The sequence below is a fragment of the Calidris pugnax genome, unplaced genomic scaffold, assembly GCF_001431845.1.
Source record: "Calidris pugnax isolate Ruff unplaced genomic scaffold, ASM143184v1 scaffold11, whole genome shotgun sequence".
NCBI lineage: Eukaryota > Metazoa > Chordata > Aves > Charadriiformes > Scolopacidae > Calidris > Calidris pugnax.
This window is the reverse complement of record NW_015090803.1, coordinates 15,102,108-15,122,266: the sequence shown is the minus strand read 5'-3', so window position 1 is coordinate 15,122,266 and position 20,159 is coordinate 15,102,108. Positions and strand designations below refer to the sequence as shown.

Here is a 20,159-nt window from a genome sequence, read left to right as displayed (position 1 = left end):
ACTTTTATTCTGCTTTTTGGGAAAAATTCAAATGATGTATTCGTATCAGATGATTATGATGAAGCTCTATTTCAGTAGTAGCGCAGGAGAACGTTAAATAGCAGCTAATAAAACTAGACATTTTTAAAATCAGTAGACCTGAATAATTTGCATGAAGGTATTTTAATACATTTGGCAGAGAACCTGTCTGCACGGTTAGTGAGGATTTTTAGTATGTCTTGGAGAACTAGGGAGGTTCAAGAGAACTATGCAAAAATTTTTGTGAATAGTTAAAAAATGTGATGACCTAAACATCTATAGGCATTTCAACCTCACATTGATCTGAAGCAAAATTAGGAATGACTTCTAGGAATATTGGTTCATTTTAATCAAAGCAGTGAGAACAGAAGTTTATGGAAAATTATCTTGCCAAAGCTAACTAGATATCGTTTCATATGAGTATATATTTGGTAGGATAAAGGTAATTTTAGTAGTATTAAATATGCAGAGGAATATTAGAAAGTCTTTTAGTTGTTAATCATAATATTTTGATGAAGAAAAAATTTATTAAAATCAATATTGTACCTATTAAATAGAGTCAAATCTCAGTCTCAAGCATGTAGTAAATGGGGAAAAATAATCAGTGGTGTTTATTTTAACCATGACCCACAAACGCATGGGCTCTCTGATATATTTTTTTCTATCTGTGACTCTTTTATCAATGCTAAGAAAACATATTTAGAAAGTTTGCATTTGAAACGATTGGAAGATCAGTAAATAAAGAGCGAGCCAAGTCACTGTGGAACCCAGATTGCTCAGGAAACTGGCCACAGTTAAACAAACTGGAATTTTCAGTCCAGACAAATATAAGACATTGCTCTAATAACAAAGACTTTATGTCACTGCTACAAGGTAGGGACCCTGCCCGCAGACTGAAGTCGTTCTGGAAAAGCCTGTAGAGCAGATAATCAGCTGAGAAGAGCTGTGAGTACAAGAGGGTAGACACGAATCTGATACAACCCATGGGCACACCACCAGAGAAACGTACAATATGGTCGTGTTACCTCTGTCCTTGGCACGGATGCAACCAGTTCTGGAAATAGTGTCCACAATTCAAGGGAGATTGTTGAAAAAATTGGAAAAGGTTCAGAGGAAAGCAACGAGAATGATGAAAGGATTGGAAAACATTCCTTGTAATGAAAGACTCAAGGAGCTCAAACTATTTAGGTTATCAGAGAGATGTTTAAAAGGCTACTTGATCACAGCTTATAAATAACTATGTGAGAAACAGAAATTTGATAACACTGGAGTTTTCAGTCCAGTGACAAAGGTATAACAGAAGCCAGCGGTAAGAAGAGGTAGTTGGAGAAACACACTGGAAGGTTTAAATCAAGAGCGAATGTTTTTCTCCATTAAAATCTCACACACACACACACACAAAATAGAGTAATTCAGAAAAGTTCTGGTGCCCCTTACACAGTGGGGCAGACTGAATAGATGACCATAATAGCCTTTTAGTTTTATAGGCCATGAATCTACAACTTCAATTGCAGGCTTCTCTGCTCCGTATTTTCTTACGCCATCACTGGGCAGATCCAACCAGTGCAAAGTTAATCGGAACCAGGTGGAGCCTGGTTTTTTGCAGCACAAGGAAGCTTCCCCCTGAAGCTACATTGGATAAGAGCAGGATTTTCCTGACTGAAGGAATTAAGAAGAGTGCGTATCTATCATATTGACACCTATCATTTCTAATTATTGCAAAATGTATTGATATTTGAGTGAATATAAGACACCATCTGGAGGGGTGAAATATTTTATGGCAAAGAGATATTAAACCCCCCACACACACACCTTTTTGGCTCCAGAGAAATAAAAGGAAATGGAAAATTATGGACAAACACACAGAGCGGTGTGTAAGCAAGACAGAGTACAGGAGAGAGCAACCCATTTCGCCTGATTTTTGTGCTCTGGAGCATAGCGTAGGTCCAGAAACCTTCCTTCAACCACAGAAGTTTCTGAATTAACATTCTCGTTAGGAGAGGCTGCAGGAGGAGGTGGAGCAACAAAGGAAAGAGAAATGCTAACGGAAAAAACACATATAAACAACATACCATATGTAGGACACTCACCATATGCCAGCCTCACTTTTTTCCTCTCTCTCTAATGTGGTCCAATAATTCCACTCATCTAGAGGGTTATTCACACTGTCTACTTCAGGCATCTGATTTAGGTGCTTTGAATTGCAGCTGCCCCCTCCTCCCCAGCCCCCCGGCACCTCTGTCTCTCTGCCAGCTACACAGGGAAGTACAACCATCTAGGTTTAGATCTTAAAACTGTGCCTAACTTAGATATCTAAGTTAGCCTAAAGCTGTTGTATAAATACCACTCTTTCCTATTAAATTTAAAAAAAAAATATATTAAAAAAAAATCATTGCTATGGAAAAAAATTAGTTGTTTAAATTACAGGGATATAAAAGTGCAGGAAAGTTTACAAATTCAAGGCCAGCTCCTTAGCTGGTACAGTTCATATACTGGCATTCAAATAAACACACTGATTCCCATTTGCCCCAGCAAAAGTGCAGCCTTCAAGTCGGTTTTACAAACCGAGTCGGCCACCTGATTCTGCCGGGTAAAGCACATACGTTTTCATAAAATACAGAAAATAACATTTTACAATGTAAGTCCATTAAGAAAAAACCTCAGAGGGGAAAAAAAAAATAAAAAGAAGAAGTTGTGTAGGAAATGGCAGCTACTGCAGTCTGCAGAAAGCACTTCTCTTACAAAAGCAGAGAAAAAGTGGTGAGAGATCAGCATCAGGCTCAATAACGATTGAAAATAATGTATTTTTCTGAGGAAGTCTCTTACTCCCCTTCCTAAATAAATTCTCATTTTATTTCAAAAACATTCTAAATGCTTTGCTGCCTCGGATTAGCTAATAGCTTTACTATATGCTTCACTTTTCTCGTATGGTAGTGCAGCACGCCGAAGGAACCAAAGCGTGCAGAGCTCAGCTCAGTGTAAAGCTGGACATCTCACAACAGCAGAAAGGCAACTTTGCATAAATATTGTTGAAAGACAGTGAAGAGAGAAGAGGAAATTCTGCATCTTTAATGCGAGGTCTATAATGCTAATATATATCAAAATGCTCTGTGTAGTCCTGGAACCCCTCTGTTAAAATTTCTCTAACTCCAGGGACACATTGTATGAGGCAGTTATGCACCATTTAAATGTGAAAAATGCACACTTTACTTGGAAAAAGATGTGTGATGTGAAGTGTTTTTAAGAATAATTGAATGATTTTGTGATTCATTAAATGCTTTTTCCTCAGCAAGCAAGTAATGGCTTTTCCACTAAGCACCCAAGGGGTGAAAAGTCAAACAGTTAGGAGGAGTAAAGCGTCCTTAGGAAGAGGATCATTTACAGTGCTTTTTGTTTTATTCCTTATCTCTTTTTTTGTTCCAAGAGGAACAGAACAAAGAGAGAGGGAGGGAAAAAATGTGACTAACTGCATGTAGGAAATTAAAAAGATTGAATGCTGGGGACAAAAGGATATGTGGCAGTTGTCTATTCTTTGGTTTAAGAGGAAATAGAGAAAAATTGTGGCACCTAAGGTTTATTGAATATGGCTTCGCGTACACATCCCTGCTGAGACCATGGGATCAGTTCTTTTATGGGAGGGAAAAAAAAAAGAGCTGTTTTCATATACCCAATATATCTTTAAGCCAAAGTGTAAATCTTCAGTTTCTTTCCCTTTCTTTCTTTTTTTTTTTTCTTTTTTTTTTTAAAAATAATCTAGGGAAACAATACACACCTTGACTCCTGCAAAAAAGATCTCTGGCAAAATCACAAGACGCCTGCTTAAGTAATACCCAAAAGGTAACTCCATGCATTCCACTGGCCAGAAATAATTCACAGCACGATGAATCCACAAGAAAGTCAATAGCATATTATAACGCTCTTAGGGGAGCTGTAGCTGTAAGAGCAATGTGAGGCAATGCCTTAGCATGAGCTATCACTTTATATATGTGCTGTATACATGAGCATGAATTATATTACAACATTTGACACGCTATGGCTTTTGATCTACTGTGACTTATGACCTCTGTCCTATTGCGACCTTTATGCCTAAACCTGCAGAGAATAGTTCAAACAATAGAATATACATGATAGATGACACTAAGATAGGATAAAAGAGTATAAGGAATATAAACACTCATGCTCAGGGCAATAGCTAGCCAAAAACTGCCAAAGAGTAGGAAGATACTTTCCTGGGGTATGGTATTATGAATATTCTTTCACCTTCTGGAGGTGGTGAAGTACCCTTGGAGCCAAGGATACTAGCTGAGATGGGCCGCTGCTCTGATTAGGTATGGCAGTTCTAATGTTTCTGTGAACATGTGCTAGTGAGGAAAAATACTGCTTATATGGTTAATAGAAAGTTCTGCATGAGACAGGAGGGAATCTTTGACCAGTGATAAAATCCTTGCGAGCTTTCAGCTGAAAAACAAGTTGAACTTTGTGTGGATTCTGTTTCCACCCAGATCCACTGTGATTTCCAGCTGATTTCGGGGGGAGCAGAAGGAAAACTGCAAAGCCTCCATGTATGGGGGAGCACTCAGCCCCCGCAAGTCACTGCATTTAATTTGTAATTAAAAAAAAATGTAATAATCCCTGTAGATCTTGGGTCTTGTGAGATTTTTCCAGAAAGTTAGGGTTGGCACTTAGAGGAATGCCCTCCACAGGAGGGAGAATTTGAAGAGAGCTTTTTACAGCTCATCTTTATCAGCCTCTGCTGCCACTCTGTTTTTCAGCAGCTCCTATTCAGTGAGTCTGTTCCAGCAGCTTCCAGCTGCAATCTTGGACTCCAAAGACTGGCTTCCTGATCATCAGCTACCTGGCTCCACGGGACAGCCCAGGGACCAGGCATTCAAATACAATTAAATCGCTCTCCAAAAGAAAGCTGGAGAGCAAGAAGCAGTGCTGGCATGCTGCAGAAAAGCAGGAAGACAAAGAATCAACTGACAGCCTATATAGCATGAGACTGGAGCCTTTGGCTAAAACGTGGAATTATACTGCATCTTGGAAAAAAGTATGGACAAAAAAAGCAGCCATGGAATGAAGGTATCCGTAAGGCCTTGGCTGGAAAAGTTCTCAGCATTTTTCAACAGCTGGATATAGACACATTCATAAAACTTTGATCATAAATCATATTTTTCATATTATTGTCATTACCTGAAGACCTATCTTTTCAAAAAACATAAAAGCTATAGCTTTTCTGTACCAGGTGAAAATGTCAATTTATTTAATTAAGCTGATTTAAAAACAAACAAACAGAAAACAGTTTCTTGGATAGACTCTGAGTTTTGCTAACCCCAAATTTATTTTAGTACGGCCCTCATTGATTAGTTAAAGCAAAACAAACCACTGAAACTGTAGCCAGACCTCGTATATCAGGATTTACATTTGTTTGAAAGAAATCTATTGAACAATCAAGGACATTTATTCTGATACGGCTAGGTCCCATCACGCTGGTTAGCCCAGTTCCCAGTGGAAAAGGTGGAAACCTGTGAGTTGAACAGTCCCCAGCTGCCACCCGTGTCCCTGCCCACGGGGAGGTCATTCTGGAGACATACAAGGAATTTACACTGCAGAAAAAGCGGTGTACGACTGAAAGCTAATGTATTTAGCAAGGCCTAGAGACTGGCAAACCGCCCTTTCTGGTGAAAAATTTACACGTGCCCCAGTTATTAGTACTATCTCCTTCCTACCACAAAGCACACGACCCCCAGCTCAAACAAGCCTCAGGTGGTACCTGCCATCTCCATGCCCTCACACACAGATATTCCTGATGTGCTGCTCTTGGTGTGCTGGGGGTGCGATGTGAAACGATGTCTGAAAGTGAGACCTTTGACAAGTTGGATGGACTGGCTTTTGCTGTCCATCCTCTCGTGGTGACTGCTGTTATGGGGGATAGACACAAAGCTCGCCAGCTTCCTCTGCCTTAAATCTAGTGAAAGCAATATTACAGAAGCGAGACAAACTGAAAATAAAGCTCATTTGGCAATTTATTAAATTTTCCCTGAAATATTTCTGTTCTCAGATGTAGAACTAGATACTGTTTTGCTGGCTAAATAGTACAGCAGCATTAGTGGTGAAAAGATTAGGCATCCTGAACTGAGATTCACCTCGTGTAACTTAAGCCATTTGTAGCCTAGAATGACAATATGCAAACTTACAGTTGGAAGAGCAAGTATTTTCAAGCACAAAACATCTGACTTACTGCAGATATCTACTTTATATGAGACGGAGCCAATCCCTGGGCTCCACTGACTCCATCTCCAGACAGCTCTCGGTAGCAGAAGGAGAGATGAGTTAAGAGGCCAGTTCTCTCTGCTCCTTCTGAGGAAATCTGGTGTCACCAGAGTCCCCAGAAAAGACAACCTTTCTCTCACTGTTATACTACCATAAAACAAATGTATAAATATGTGGATCGTCATTACATCCTACTGATAATCTAGCTAAAGGATTGAATTGTACTATTATCTAAATATATAAAAAAGCACACAGGTTGTAAAGTAATAGGCTGTCAGCAGTACATGCCAATCTATTTAGCACGACCCGAGACAGAGATGCATTACAGAGAGAAAGCTGACACCGGTGGAGTTTCTATTCCCCCTATGACACTGAGCACGAACCTTGCCTCCGGACCCTTTGTCTTCACACTTCTCTGACATTCTCCCTTTCCCTGTGCTCCTTTTGTCTCTCCGCTTGTCAAACTGTTCCTCAGACACCTGGGCTTTTTCAAGAGATTTCCTACCCAGTGCTTTGGAACTGCTCATTTTTGATCTCACAGATGTATGAACTGAGACATCGTATTGAGTTTAAAGAAAAAAAGTCAAAACTTAGTACATATTCAGAGCAGAATCAAATGTTATAATGTGGTTCCTGGAAAGTGGTTGCACTGTAAATGGAGATTTTACTTTTTTCAAGACAAACCAGGGAAAAAAAAAATATATCTGAAAACCACAATTTATTCTAGTTGACTCAAAATGCATTTTTTTTTTGTTTTCTTTTGCCCAATGTGATGCAATGTACACAGATACGAAAAAAAAAAAAAAAAAAGCTGAAGAAAAAAAGAGGTATGATTCACAAAACTGAAAGAGTCTGTTCTTACACAGAATCAGTGCTGCTATTTATGCCAGGTGAGAAGTGTGTTCAATTCCATTTTCATCATGTTAACAGGAGTTAAACATGTATTATCCCTTTATCAACATCTCTTCTTAAAAACACCTTTGCACTGATGGACAAGAGGCAGCTAACGTGATATCAAATACCTAGAAATAACAGATCTGTGGAAATGCAGGTCAATAAACTGATCTTGTAGCAGGAAAGTAAGTTAAAGCTATAATAGACAGCAAAAATGGTGGATATATAAATTTAAATGACACAGGGAATTTCTTAAAAAATATAACAAAAAAGATAAAGCTTACTTGTTTTTTGACAAGATCTTTCACTAAAACCTTTTAAAAGAACTAAACAGCCTTGGGATAAAATAGAAGGTCTTCATATCTTAATTTGTTAAAGGAACAAGACAGAATTAAATGGTTCATTTTTAAATTAGAAGGAGGTCCTAAAGCAGCAGTAGAATAAACATCTATGGAATCATGAGTGGAGTGAAAAGGGTCAATGTTTTCTGCCAATTTAGGAACTAGTGGGAATTAAATGAAGGTAGCAGGCACCAGCTCCAAAATGATCTGAGAGAGGTAGTTCATATGAATGGATCAACAGAAGTTGTAGGTGCTATAAGTTTGCCAAGGTCACCAGCTAAACTCATGGCAATGACTAGTGACTATTAAGTATGAGACAACACTTTGGGTGAAAAAGTTCCTGAGCCACAAACTGCTTGAGATGGAATAGTTTGCATAAATATCAAATATTTCCTTGTTGGGTTGGGTATTTTTCCTTCACTTTTCCTTTAACATCTCTCTGTTACTGTCCATTTTCAGTTGCGTGCTACTGACCTGCAGAAGCTCTGGTAGGATCCCGTATCATTCCTCCCAGGGCAGTGTCTAATCTCAGGAGCTTTCCTACTCTCTCTGGATGACACTGCTACATTCGGTACAGAACACAGACTGTGCAGGAAACCTGACTGAAGGTCTATCACCGATGTTAAAAAAGAAAAGAGATCAGTAAAGAGTTAAGGTGGGTTTGTTTTTCCTCTTCTCTGTGCAAGATGATGAATGGAAGGTTCCTGACTGACTCTTTATATATGTCCAAAGTGTCCTTAACAGTACATCACTATCTGCAGGCAATTATTGTCTGTATAGACACAGACAGACCAGGGCTGGCATGTTTGGATCCAGAAGAATAATTAGCTCAGACACATTGCAGGCGAGCACTGATATATTACTTGTATGCCCACTTCAAATCCAGAAGCAGTGTTAGCTCATTTCCATAATGTTGCACCCCCAGGGATGCTCAGACCCAATTCAGACATCTCAGAGATGTATTTCTGTTACGTAAAAAACTATAAACTATAGCAAAAAATTGTATATGCATTGACTCTAGCCCACACTGAGTAGAGATGGCACTGAAATGGAGATAACAGTGCTCTAAGACAGAAGGCCTTGAAACATTCACCTTCTGAATACCCTGACACTGCACACAGCAAATAATACCCCAGATATTCCAGATTATAGGAAGCTGTTGATTTAGACTTCTCATTTTTCCTGGTCCTGTTTATCTTCGAATGCTGCTAATCAAAAACTTCTTAAAATACTTCAGAAGTAATTTTATATGCGGAACACATAAAGGACAAACTTCTTTTCATATAGTTATTTCTAAGAGTAGTTGAGAAAGGATTTCATTTTTTTAAATTTAAAAAAAACCCAAACAGTTCCATTTGTTTGACCAGCATAGCTGCTCTGAAGCTTACATTGTGGGCAAAGAGCAGAGTGCCACAAGCACCACATTTTATGCTATGTAAATGCTCACAAAATGGAGGAAGTGGAAGTGATGAATTAAGTGAGAAGCTTTTGTTATGATTCTTTTAGGTTTTAAGGGTAAAAAATTGAGAATGGATCTCCTTGGAGAGGAAGGAGAGAGAATGGTACATCTAAAGGACGCAATCTATCATCCTAAACATTGGTAAGTGACATTTCCTTCGGCAGCTGACGGCTAAATATGTCTGGTTTTTTCAGCTTGTAGTGGTAGAAGAAAGAAGGAGTCTTATACCTTCATTTTCAAAAAGGATATCCACAATTCGGTCAGCATACTTTGGTACACAAGCTGCTGGTAGACCTGTATTTAGCACACTTAGCTACATAGCATTTTCTTGCGTGGATGTTTTGGGAGGAAAGGAATTTGCTTGTTTTCATGTGTGTTTTTTATGGTTTTTATTTAAGATGCCTGTGATGTGTTAGAAAGCATCATGTGCATAGAGGAACTGCAGCCCTTCCTGTAAATTCAACAAACTGGTATTTGCTGAAAGCAACTTCTGAATGATTTACCTTTTTCACAAAGAGAGGTGAAGAGTAGGAGAGGGGTGGGAAAACAACAGATTTTTTAAATTATATTAACACTCACTACCTGCAAAAGCATTTGTAGAGAGTTACCCAAATCTCTTGTGGGCATTTCAGCATAAGTCCCATACAGAAATACACCAGAAAGGAATGACTAGTTGCTTGGGCTACAGGCCAACCTCAGCTACAACTGTATGGTATCATAAAACACCTTGGCCCCTTCCACAACAAGAAATAATCAAGTCTCCGTGATACTGTATTCCTGAGGAATGTGGTTTTTCCAGATAATTTTCATTTTCTGAGTCACTGTTCATTTTCTTTAGGCCCTCATACAGTTCACATTCCTGTTACAAAGGGCAACACCTTAAGAAAGTACTGAGATGGTCAGAAAGCAATAGAAAAAGAATGCTAAAAGCAATTACTTCCTCCAAAAGACACCCGCAGTTGCTTGAGTGTTTTGAAAATATGACAGGTTAGATCCAACTAGGAGGCTCAGGGAGCCAACACTCTCTCTTTGGTTTCCTCTCCAGTGTGGAGCCAGAAGATCCCCAGGCAAGCCCTGCCAGCAGCTTGCACCACTGCTCCACTCTGTCCTCTTCAAGACTCTGTCCAACTGGGAATGAATATAGTGTCTTGTTACTAAAGTTACTGCTTTAAGACTCACCACCATTGACAAGTCAGTAAAAATCCCTCTCTATGACTTATTCTAACCACACAAATTTATCAGAAAAAAAGACCTATATATTACTACATAAAGTTGTTCCAGCAATTATTTTAATTAAGTGATTAAGAATGGGCACAGTATTATCTTCCATATGTTATTAGAATGCACAGTAGTAGTCCAATGCTTACAAAGATTTACATTTTGTTGGAATAATATTCATGAATTGGGAATTAAAAATCTCACTCAAACGTGCCTTCACACAGTGGGCCAAATAAAGCAAAGTTGTTCAACAAGGGACTTCTGTGTTAGAGACCTTGAAAATAATGACTTAACAGTATGCTAACTTGTTGAAAAGAATCTCATCAGAGGTCTGTCCAGCTATGACATGTTATGGATTTACTTTGGACTGAGCCAATGGGCTGAGGTATGCCATCGAGATGAAGGAATACAACTTGAAAGATATATATGTCTGTTTTAAGTAGGAATGTTCATTCATTAGCTCACTGCTTCATTCACGAAGCTGTGCACGAACGGCTGCACAAATGAATGATTCAATACAGATGCCTTTAATACACCACGTAGCAGTAACGAGCAAGGTACTTGCCATCATGACTCTCCTGGTGAGACGAGGAAGCAATTTCTTCATGGCTGCACTGGGAGGCAGAAGCCTTGAAATGGAAGAATACAGGCTAAGCCGGGCAAACTATTCTTTAACCAAAAGAGGTCTATATATTAATGTGCTCACAATCCTCCCTCACATCCTGAATGTTATGAATTTATTATGGGGGAGCAAGGGATAGAAGAGATGAGTCGTTTCGAGGCCCAGGCTGAACAAAACCCTCCAGAACAGCAGCTCCAGGGGCCACTGAAATAATATACAAGCTTTCACAGTGCAAAGTATGCTAAAGTGGGTCATACAGTTTATTTCCAGATGTTCCCACCCTCAGAGTATTTTCTAATGATATAGATGAAATCCTTAAAGACTTTCTGTATGAAGCCAACTCTGTTGAAAACCTGTGCGGAATAATTTACTGGGATATAAAAACAGAACAAGCAAACAAACAAACAAAATCACATACTCCCTGTATTTAGAACTGAAATTACTAAATTTTCACTGTTAATAAAATAATTTATCAAAGTTCACAGAAAGCCTTTTTTCCCTGGAAAGCTTCCAAGCTCAAGAAATATTCCAAATCAAGGAGGAAGTTTAACAAATACCAAACACTATCAGAAGCATAAGAGGAAGCAGAGAAAGACCAAGTGATGTAAATTATAAAAGCTTTCAGGTAAAGAACTTTAAAGTGGCTGTCTATTTGAAGAAGCTTTCAAATTTCTCACTATCTTTTTGTTGAAGATACAGAAAGCATCTGTAACTGAGACTGTCAAGTAGTCGTTTTGGTAACCGGCCTGAGAAGGACATATGTGTTTTAATAAGAGGGCTTGAAATATAAACAGGGGTGTATTCTCAAAATGAACCAGAGCATAAAAACATAAATGTTTTTGGTCACTAAAGAGAAATCTGCCTGTTACAGCAGAAATGAAGACAGTGCATTAGATAACGTTATATACGGGCTTCAGCCAGCAGAGTTGCATTTTGGCCCATGTGTATAGAACACAAAATATAATGCACATTTGAATCTATGGGCCTTCCCAAAGATTACTAGATGACACTAGGACTTATGGTTCTTAAATGAATACATGTGCCATTGCTGCTATAAAGCACTTTCTCATCACAGACCTTAACTCTTCCTTTTAGGGAAAAAAAAACAAACAAAAGCACCCCAAAGTCTTAATGCCTTTAGCCTTTCCTCGCAAAATATTGTAGCCATCAATACACTCATTTAACAATGGAGTGGAATGAAGTGCCAATGGAGAACCTGATTTAAGAAGGACAGAAGACCATAAACACACATGTGCTATATTTGTATACTTTTTTCAGTCAGACCCATCTGCACTCCAGCTCTTTTTAGAATGGCTAAAGACAAACTCTCTGGGCCTCCTTGGCACATACAACAACCGTACATCAAATCCAGTATGTTTTGCAGTGGTCAGTGTGTTCAATTTGCATGCTTTAAACTTAACTTGAACTCATCAGTAGAAATTAAAAAGCAAATTAGACAAAGCTTCACCTAGCAAAAATTACTTGAATTGGACAAAGTAAGGAAGTTAGAGGCAGGCTCAGGATCAGAAATACGGCCTTTTAGTCATCAGTTATGCATTAAAACCTTAAAATCCTTTCTTCTGTCTTTTAACATCATTTTCCCTTTCATTGTATTTTTTTTATTGTGATAGTAGTATTTGGAGTACATATGTGCTGTCTTTTTTACTACAGGGCACCCTAGTTACTTTTTCCTGACTGACTATACAGCCAGGAGATAACTTTTGGTCTTCTAAATTCACCTGCTATATAAATTAGAAGACAGGACCCAGAGATTCCTGCATCAGCCATAATATCTGTTCTACACTGGGTGTCGTGCTGAAAGATATGATACAGCTCAATTTAAGAACTGCAACAGATGGAAAATCCAGCACATTGCTATGTCGGAATTTGTTCCAAACATTAATTACTATCACTTGATATTTGTGCTCTGGTTCCAGCTCAGAATTGTCAAAATTAAATTTCCAGTAGTTCCATCTTTATTGTTAATCGGATAATGGTCAAGTAACAACATAATTAAAAATTAACATTCAATTTTAAAGACTTTTTTAGTTAACTAAACAGAACTGGTCAAGAACACCTTTTCCTTGAAAGGTCTTACAGACTGTGATGAAGTCTCCTTCTAACCTTGGGTAAATCGAGCTTCTCTAGTGTCTCAGTACAAGGCACATTTCCCAGACCTCATACCTTTCTTGCAGTTTTCTTCTGAGCCCGTTCCAGTTTGTCAATGTCCTTCTCAAAGTGTAAATGTTAAAACTGGACGGAGTATTCCAGGAATGCTCTCGCTAATGACATACACAGAGGGAGTATCACCCTCTCCATCCATATTCTCTGGCTTAGACATGAAAGAATTGCATCTGACATTTTAATCATAGCATCATTCTGGTAGGTTACTTTCAAATTATTATTTGAGTCTTTTCTAGAGTACTTGGTCTAGAGGATTTAGTTCCCCAATAATAAGTGTTAAGTAAATTCTTTGTCTTTGGCCTCAGGCTTGGCCGTGGAAAAAATATCATATTTTAATGAATCTATAGCAATGAGTGAGTGCTACAGATTAGTTCAATCCCTTTTCATCATCATTAATTGTTTTTCAAATGATTTTGTCACCTGTAAATTTAGCTATTGATAATCTCACATTTTTCAGACTTTGCTGAATGGCACTGGAGAAAGAACAGATCCTCACAGGACCACACTAGAAATATTTTTCCCTGCATGACTACTCTACATATATACTTCTTTCTTTACTAACACCATTTTAGTCAGTCTTTTTCTATTATTATTTTTAATAGATTTTTAATATAATTAATTAAGTTACCTGCAATTTTCCCAACATTCTGTAATTAAAAAATTATTAGTACACCAAAATAAACGACCTTAGCTTATATCAAGCCTATTATCTGATTCTGCTAATCTGAAAAAAAAAAAAGTACTAATATTTGTTAAGCATTGTTTCTAGCTACTGCTGGGATAGAAAATACTTTTCATTAGCTTCAATGTAGAAATAGGTCTGCCTGACTATTTCTAGAAAAACAGATGTGTATGAGCACATCTGCCTTTTGTACATCACGATCCATGCTTTTACTGTCCTTGCTGAGTACTGGATATAAACCATTACTAAGATCTCACTTTTTCTTTATGTGCTTAAAGTATTGTTTCTTATTTTCCTGCATCCCCTACAGAGTTTTTCAAAGATACTTTCAGCTTCCTGTTCAATTGTCCATGTTTCCCTAGAGTCAGTTTTAAACTCAGTGTTATTACTCTTGTTTTCAGTTTTGTGAATTTTTATTTCTGCCTTCATTTTCTTCTCAATCAATAGTACATTTTTAGGCTGAAATGTCTTTTAAGTATTGCAAAGTAATGTGTCTTTTGACACGGAATTTATCAAATCTGAATTATATTTCATATTTTCATGTTTAAAATTTTCCTGCCACATAATTTGGCTCACAGTTTTTCTTAGCCTTGGGAAATCAGGCAAAATATATACATTACTAGTAAAGTTCTGCCAAAGCAGATATTGGCAAACTACATAGATATTTCTGATGAGAAAAAAATAACAATCTCATTCTTCTCCTCCCCAAAATACACATCAAAATAAGGCCAACTGTAGAAATATTCTGGTTGTTGGGTATTTTTACTCACCAAATTAAAATTAATAATGTTTTTCTTTGGTTTTCAAACAAACATTTAGCAGTTTAATTCATTGCTTGCATTGGTTTGCCCTAAGGAAAGATATATAGTAGTTTAGAAGTTAACCCTAAACACAAGATCATTTAACCTGCTCTGATTCACATCCTCTGTGATCTGGAAAAAGTCCCTTAGTCTCTCTGTGCCTCAATTTCCCATCAGGAAAATCAGAATAACAGTTTTCTAATATAGATAGATATTATGTACATAAGCACAAAATTATGTGATGACCAGAAAGGTACAATTTGAAAAAACCAGTTGCGTCTCTGTTCCACTTCAGAAGTTCTGAACTTCTTAATTTCAAAATTAAATTTTGCACGCACATGTGTAAAGTCAATAGTACCAAGGTTTTTTATATTTCTGTTCCTTCTGTCTAAAACCATTATGAAAACCTAGATTAATATATTCTGCAGGCTTTTTAAGGGTTGTATTAGTAAGCACTTCATTTAGGCATCTGTGGATTCCTTGACTTTTCAGTGTCACAAAAAGCAAGCTTAAAGTTTCTTGTCTGGATCTTTAATTTAACCAAAGCACGCGTTAAAGAGTCCATATAGATAGACACGTGACAACCTTGCTAACTAGGCTGAAGAGCATAACTTATTCCTTCCAAAATCAACAGTGAACTGGGATTGGATTCTCTGAGAATTAATGACCCAGAAATAATTTATATGCTTTGAAAAAAGACCTAATCACTTGGGTCCAAACCTATACTGTCTCTTGGAGATTCACCAGTGGAATTGGAGAGAAAATAGAGACACATGATATTTACAGAATCACAGAAAAATGGTGAATGAAAATGTGAAATACTGGCTGCCACAAGCCTTCAAATTCTCTACTTCATAGCTGATCCAACACACAAATTTGTCTGTACACATTTAATTAAAGTGTACATAGGACAAAGACTAACTCTTTTACCCAGGTCACCAAAGATGCTTCCTCTACTGCTGCTTCAGAAGCGACTTGCTTGGATTTAGGTCTTACTTTATAATATCTCTTTTTTGTTGTGTTTTTTTTTATTCCTTTAGAATGAGACAACACTTATGGAAACATCTAACACATAAGTATTTCAGTTTTGAAAGGAAAGATTTTGTCTTATTCCTGACCAATTTACCACATATTTCAACTCAGATCAGAGTATAGAGCATCTACCTCTAAAGTACACAAAGTTCACTTTACTCCAAACCCAAACACCTTAGACCTTAGCATCGGATCCAGATTTTGATTGCTGAAGTGCTAGCATTTCCATGCCAGATGGAGGTCCTGTGCAACAAAGAACTGAGACCTTCAGTCTTCACAGGTGTTTTTGCGTGTGTGTGTGAGTTTACACAGGACCAATTTTCACAGGGTTAAATAAAAATGAGCTTATATAATCAGGAACTTGGTTACAAACATCTACATTTATGAATTTGCCTGTTTGGCTGAAAATACCTTATTAATTTTAGTTCAGTAAAACATAACTTGACTCACTGTAACTTGACCCATTTTGAGTAGCTATACTTAAACCGGTGTTATGTTTTCAGTACTAAAGACTGATAACTTGATAGCTCCCCAGGGTTTGTTGGTTACAGTTTAAGTACAGAGTTGACATTACATGCTATTTTCCTGAAAATCCCAGCAGTAATATTACAGATGAGATACTGGTATTCAGAGGTATAGTCAACGATTAAGTTAGAGTGTGGATACCTTCAAACATACAGCATCATTTGCTAACCTGAGCTTTTATTCATTTTCAGGACCCTTTAATCTTATGAAAATGGAACTGTAAAGCCTAATGAAAAGAGCAGTTCAGGAGTATTCCTTGGGCCAAGACAAAATCAGCCTGGATTCTGTCATCCTTACTCACGGTGAACGGTAGGTAACTCTGTAAATAGTCCTCATTATTTCAGTACAAATAAAGGTCACCCAATTTGGTGCTTAGGGATTGTGTAATAATTTTTCATCTGCCTTTCTCAACATTTTTAGAGACCGTGCGTAACTCATTCATTCTTGTTCTACAGTGTAAAGTTAGATCAAACGAGTTATCCTATATTGTTCAACAAGACAAAGGGAGCCAAGAACAGAACCTCATTTATTTTTCTCAACAGATTTCAATAGACCAGGGTAGCATTCAGTCAGCATTTCTTTCTGCTTCTTTGCTGTTTCCAAAAAGCTACATTTTGAAGGAAACGGAGGCCTGCTGTATCTGGTTTTATTGCAATCATTTCTCAGCCCATCGATGGGCAACACCGCTGCCTGACCACGACAAACTCTTACTCCAAATGCAGAAGCAAAAAATGACCATAGGTAGGAAATCTATGAATCTGAATGATTTAAGGCTTTCATGCAGATTAATGGAGGGTTTTATTCTATTTCCCAGAATTTATGTGTTTGTTTTCTCATAATAAAGGAAGTTTCTAGCTTCTGGTTGTGAAGATAGCCTTGACAATGTAAACCAACATACTTTCATCTTGTTGAGTCCTCATCCTTACCAGCTAGAACAATAGCATCAAGCGAAGTGAACTTCCCCCATTCATCTTACCGGAGTGTCAGCCTTGAAGCATAAACATGCACACTTAAGTACCAACACTATTAACCAATTCACTGCTTATTATCAAATTAGAAATGACTAGTCAGCACAACTAGACAGTGGCTGGATGGATGTTTGTGCTGTTCTTGACATGTTGTCACTTGAAAATATTGAATACACTACTGATATGAAAATAGAGAGCAGTCTACTAAGTTTAAGGTCTATTTTTCTAAAATAACTGTCTGAGTAATGTTGCACACTTAAGTTTTGGAATGCTTTTTAAACACCTCCTTCTTCCCCACATCTATCAAACAGTGACTCTTAAGATTTCTCACCTGCTCCCCACCTCTAATGTTGGTGCTCTATGATGGATTCCTGCCTGACTGCCAGCTTCCTCTGCCCTGGCAGAGACTTCACTTCACTTCATACACACATTCAACTTCTTTGAGAGAATGTTAGGGAAGAAGCGTTCAAAACTGGACCAAAAGCACATGGATACTCATTCATTCTGAACTGATTGAAACAAGCAAGCAGAAATTGTGAAAAACACACTTAACACCATCCTTACAGTATTGCAAGGACGAGGGAGGAGACAAGGGAACCACAGGAAATCTGCCCTCTCTTCTAAAATATCCCAGATGAATAATGCCCAGTTATTATACAACACGTAAAAAGTGTCTAGAAAGAAAGGCAATTTACTGATGGCTTCTGCAATGCTTACAGCATCCATTTGACAGCTAAAGAATTTCAGCAGGAGAGCAGTGGCAGAGACAGGAGAGGATGCAAAGTCCCAGGACTACTCTCAGTTTATTAAATTACTGCCTCTGGTCAGGTGGCATCTTAACCACACATTGCAAACTCTGTTAACAGTTTTGGGAAAATAATTTTTTCTGCCTTCTGCCCCCCCTTACCTTCAATGTCTGAGTTATAGCATGAACCCAGAGCTGCAGCATCAAACCCAGAGCACAAATCCTACCTTTGCTACAAGAAGATAAGCAATGCTGCTATCCAGGCTTCACCATGCTGCCAGCCTGCCCGAGGACAGGACTGGTGGAGGAAACCAGCCTCTGTGACAAAAGCAGTGCATAAAGTCCCCAAACAACGCAAACAGACCATAACGGGAACCAAAAACATATCACTGATTCATCCCTCTGTATTGTTCAGCGTGCTTTGGTTTGGACCAAGAGCAAATTAATCTAATTAATACCCACAGCAAGTACCCGATTCCTGGAAGTCTGTCTATATTTCCGACTAGGGATTTTCCTTTTCTTCTTACCTGCATGCATTTGCTGGACATAAATTTCTTGGCATCTATTCTAAAAACTTTTATATTCCCTACATCTTCCTGCCTCTGCCTCTTGTTTGAAGCCTCTTTCAGATCAACTTTTTTTACACTGGAAATGCCTAATAACTTAAAAATAATGCTACAGTATGAGGAAGTGGGATGTATTCTTTATGCAATGACAATGAAAACACTTAGAGTGGGGTATTTTTCAGAATAAACATCTATTTTCTTTTCTGATGTAGTTCTGATAGAACACCTGTGCTGGTGTGTTTATTGAGCAATACTTGACATGCATTCGTTGAATAACCATCATGACAGCAATTAAAGTCCATGTGGCTTTAAATGATGGGAAAACTATAAAAAAATAAAATTCAAACCCTGGATTTACTCTCACTGGCAAGCATTTCACTATTGCACAAGGATTCCTCCCAACTATTTTCATTTAGAAGGCACTTTTTACTTTCAAAGCAGGTAACAAAGTTTCTGCTAAGTATTACACACATTTCACAATTACTTTGTTAATGCATTTATATTTATGTACCTACAGGAACATGCAGAAGCCACAGTCCGATCGAAGAGCACGAAGGAAGGCAGGAGGAGAAGATACCAGACTGGCAGTGATCCCAAGCCTCTCACACGCTGATGCTCAGGACAGCACATGTGGGTGCCACATGAGCAGGTGAAACTGTGATTCTACATGTGGGGAAGGGAGGATGATAATTAAACAATCAGATGTGCTAAGTGCATCATGCTGGGACACCGCTACATTTCAGATGGGTTGCAAGGTTTGAAGCCGAAGGCGATAACTCAGGAAGCGGCCACGTTACAGCTGTAACAGTAAGACTTTCTGCGTGGTCCCTGGAGCACCACGGTGCCAGTCTTCTCCTGAAACACTCCCTGCTGGCGTGCCGGACGCTCGGCATCTTTCAGCTGCTAAGACTGAGATTTTCCCCTCTGGATTTACTCCAAGGCTCCTCTCCCTGCCTGCCTGTACGTATTCCAGCCCTCCCTGGCCATCGGCTGCAAGGATCCCCCCTGCCGCCTGCTCCCGGGGATGGCCGCTTGCCCCTTCCACCGGGGCTGGTACCCGGGGCTGGCGCTCGGGACGGGGACCGGGGCTGGTACCCGGGGCTGGGACCGGGACCGGGGCCGAGCTCTGCCCTCTGCCGACTCCCGGAGCATCGCGCCCGGTGCTACGCTGGCTCAGCCCCGGGGCAGCGGCGATGGAGGGGCCGGGGGAGGCCTCCTTGCCTTCCCATGGTAACTGCAGCCACCGCAATAGCGCCAAACGGGAACGCAAAGGGTCCTAAGAAAGCCCCAGGGGTTAAAATCCGCCCCTGCGGGGCTTTACGGGCTTTCATTGCGCTTCAGTGTGGCTTTCTGCATCCTAATTTGTCCTTCCTTCTCTGCTTTGGTTGACAGTCTTTGCCTGGATGGTTTTTTAAATATAATGTGATAATATAAATATAATGATTCTATGATAACAATAATAGATATTGTTATTATCATTTTTCTAAAGCTGCGAAAGCTTGTAGGTTTTGAAAATCTCTTTCCATGCTAAAACTCCAGGTGCCAAACCTTAGAAAACAGTTATAATCTTGTCAATCTGCTATATCATTCAGATTTTAGCTTTGAGGAAGCTTATATTAGCCCACGAGGCTATCTGCTGTTCCTGGAACCACAGTCCTGTCTAGGGCAAAAGACAATAGTCAACAAACACGCTGTGTAAAAGCATCCTTTTTTTTTGGCCCTGAACTTGTATAATGAGAAGTTTCATGTGGGCAGAATAGTATCAGGACTGATTACGCTGTGTTTCTACTTTAGCTGCTTTTCTTCCAGTTTGGGGGTTTTAAACTCTCTTC

The 20,159-nt window shown here is 38.8% G+C and overlaps 1 protein-coding gene across 2 annotated transcripts in view; it reads left to right on the top strand.

Moving 5' to 3' along the window:
• LOC106885471 overlaps positions 1-19,748 on the top strand; it is a 31,644-nt gene extending 11,896 nt beyond the window's left edge. Inside the window, exons 2-6 of one of the 2 annotated variants that reach the window (XM_014937685.1) lie at positions 7,986-8,181; positions 9,033-9,126; positions 16,240-16,357; positions 18,845-18,976; positions 19,071-19,748. In XM_014937685.1, the coding sequence (XP_014793171.1) occupies positions 16,278-16,357; positions 18,845-18,976; positions 19,071-19,716 (858 nt within the window). In that variant the 5' untranslated portion in view covers positions 7,986-8,181; positions 9,033-9,126; positions 16,240-16,277 and the 3' untranslated portion in view covers positions 19,717-19,748. Of the gene's footprint in view, positions 1-7,985; positions 8,182-9,032; positions 9,127-11,363; positions 11,451-16,239; positions 16,358-18,844; positions 18,977-19,070 lie in introns of those variants that run through there. The other variant, XM_014937686.1, reaches the window with a different exon arrangement.
• The last annotated feature ends 411 nt before the right edge of the window (positions 19,749-20,159 follow it).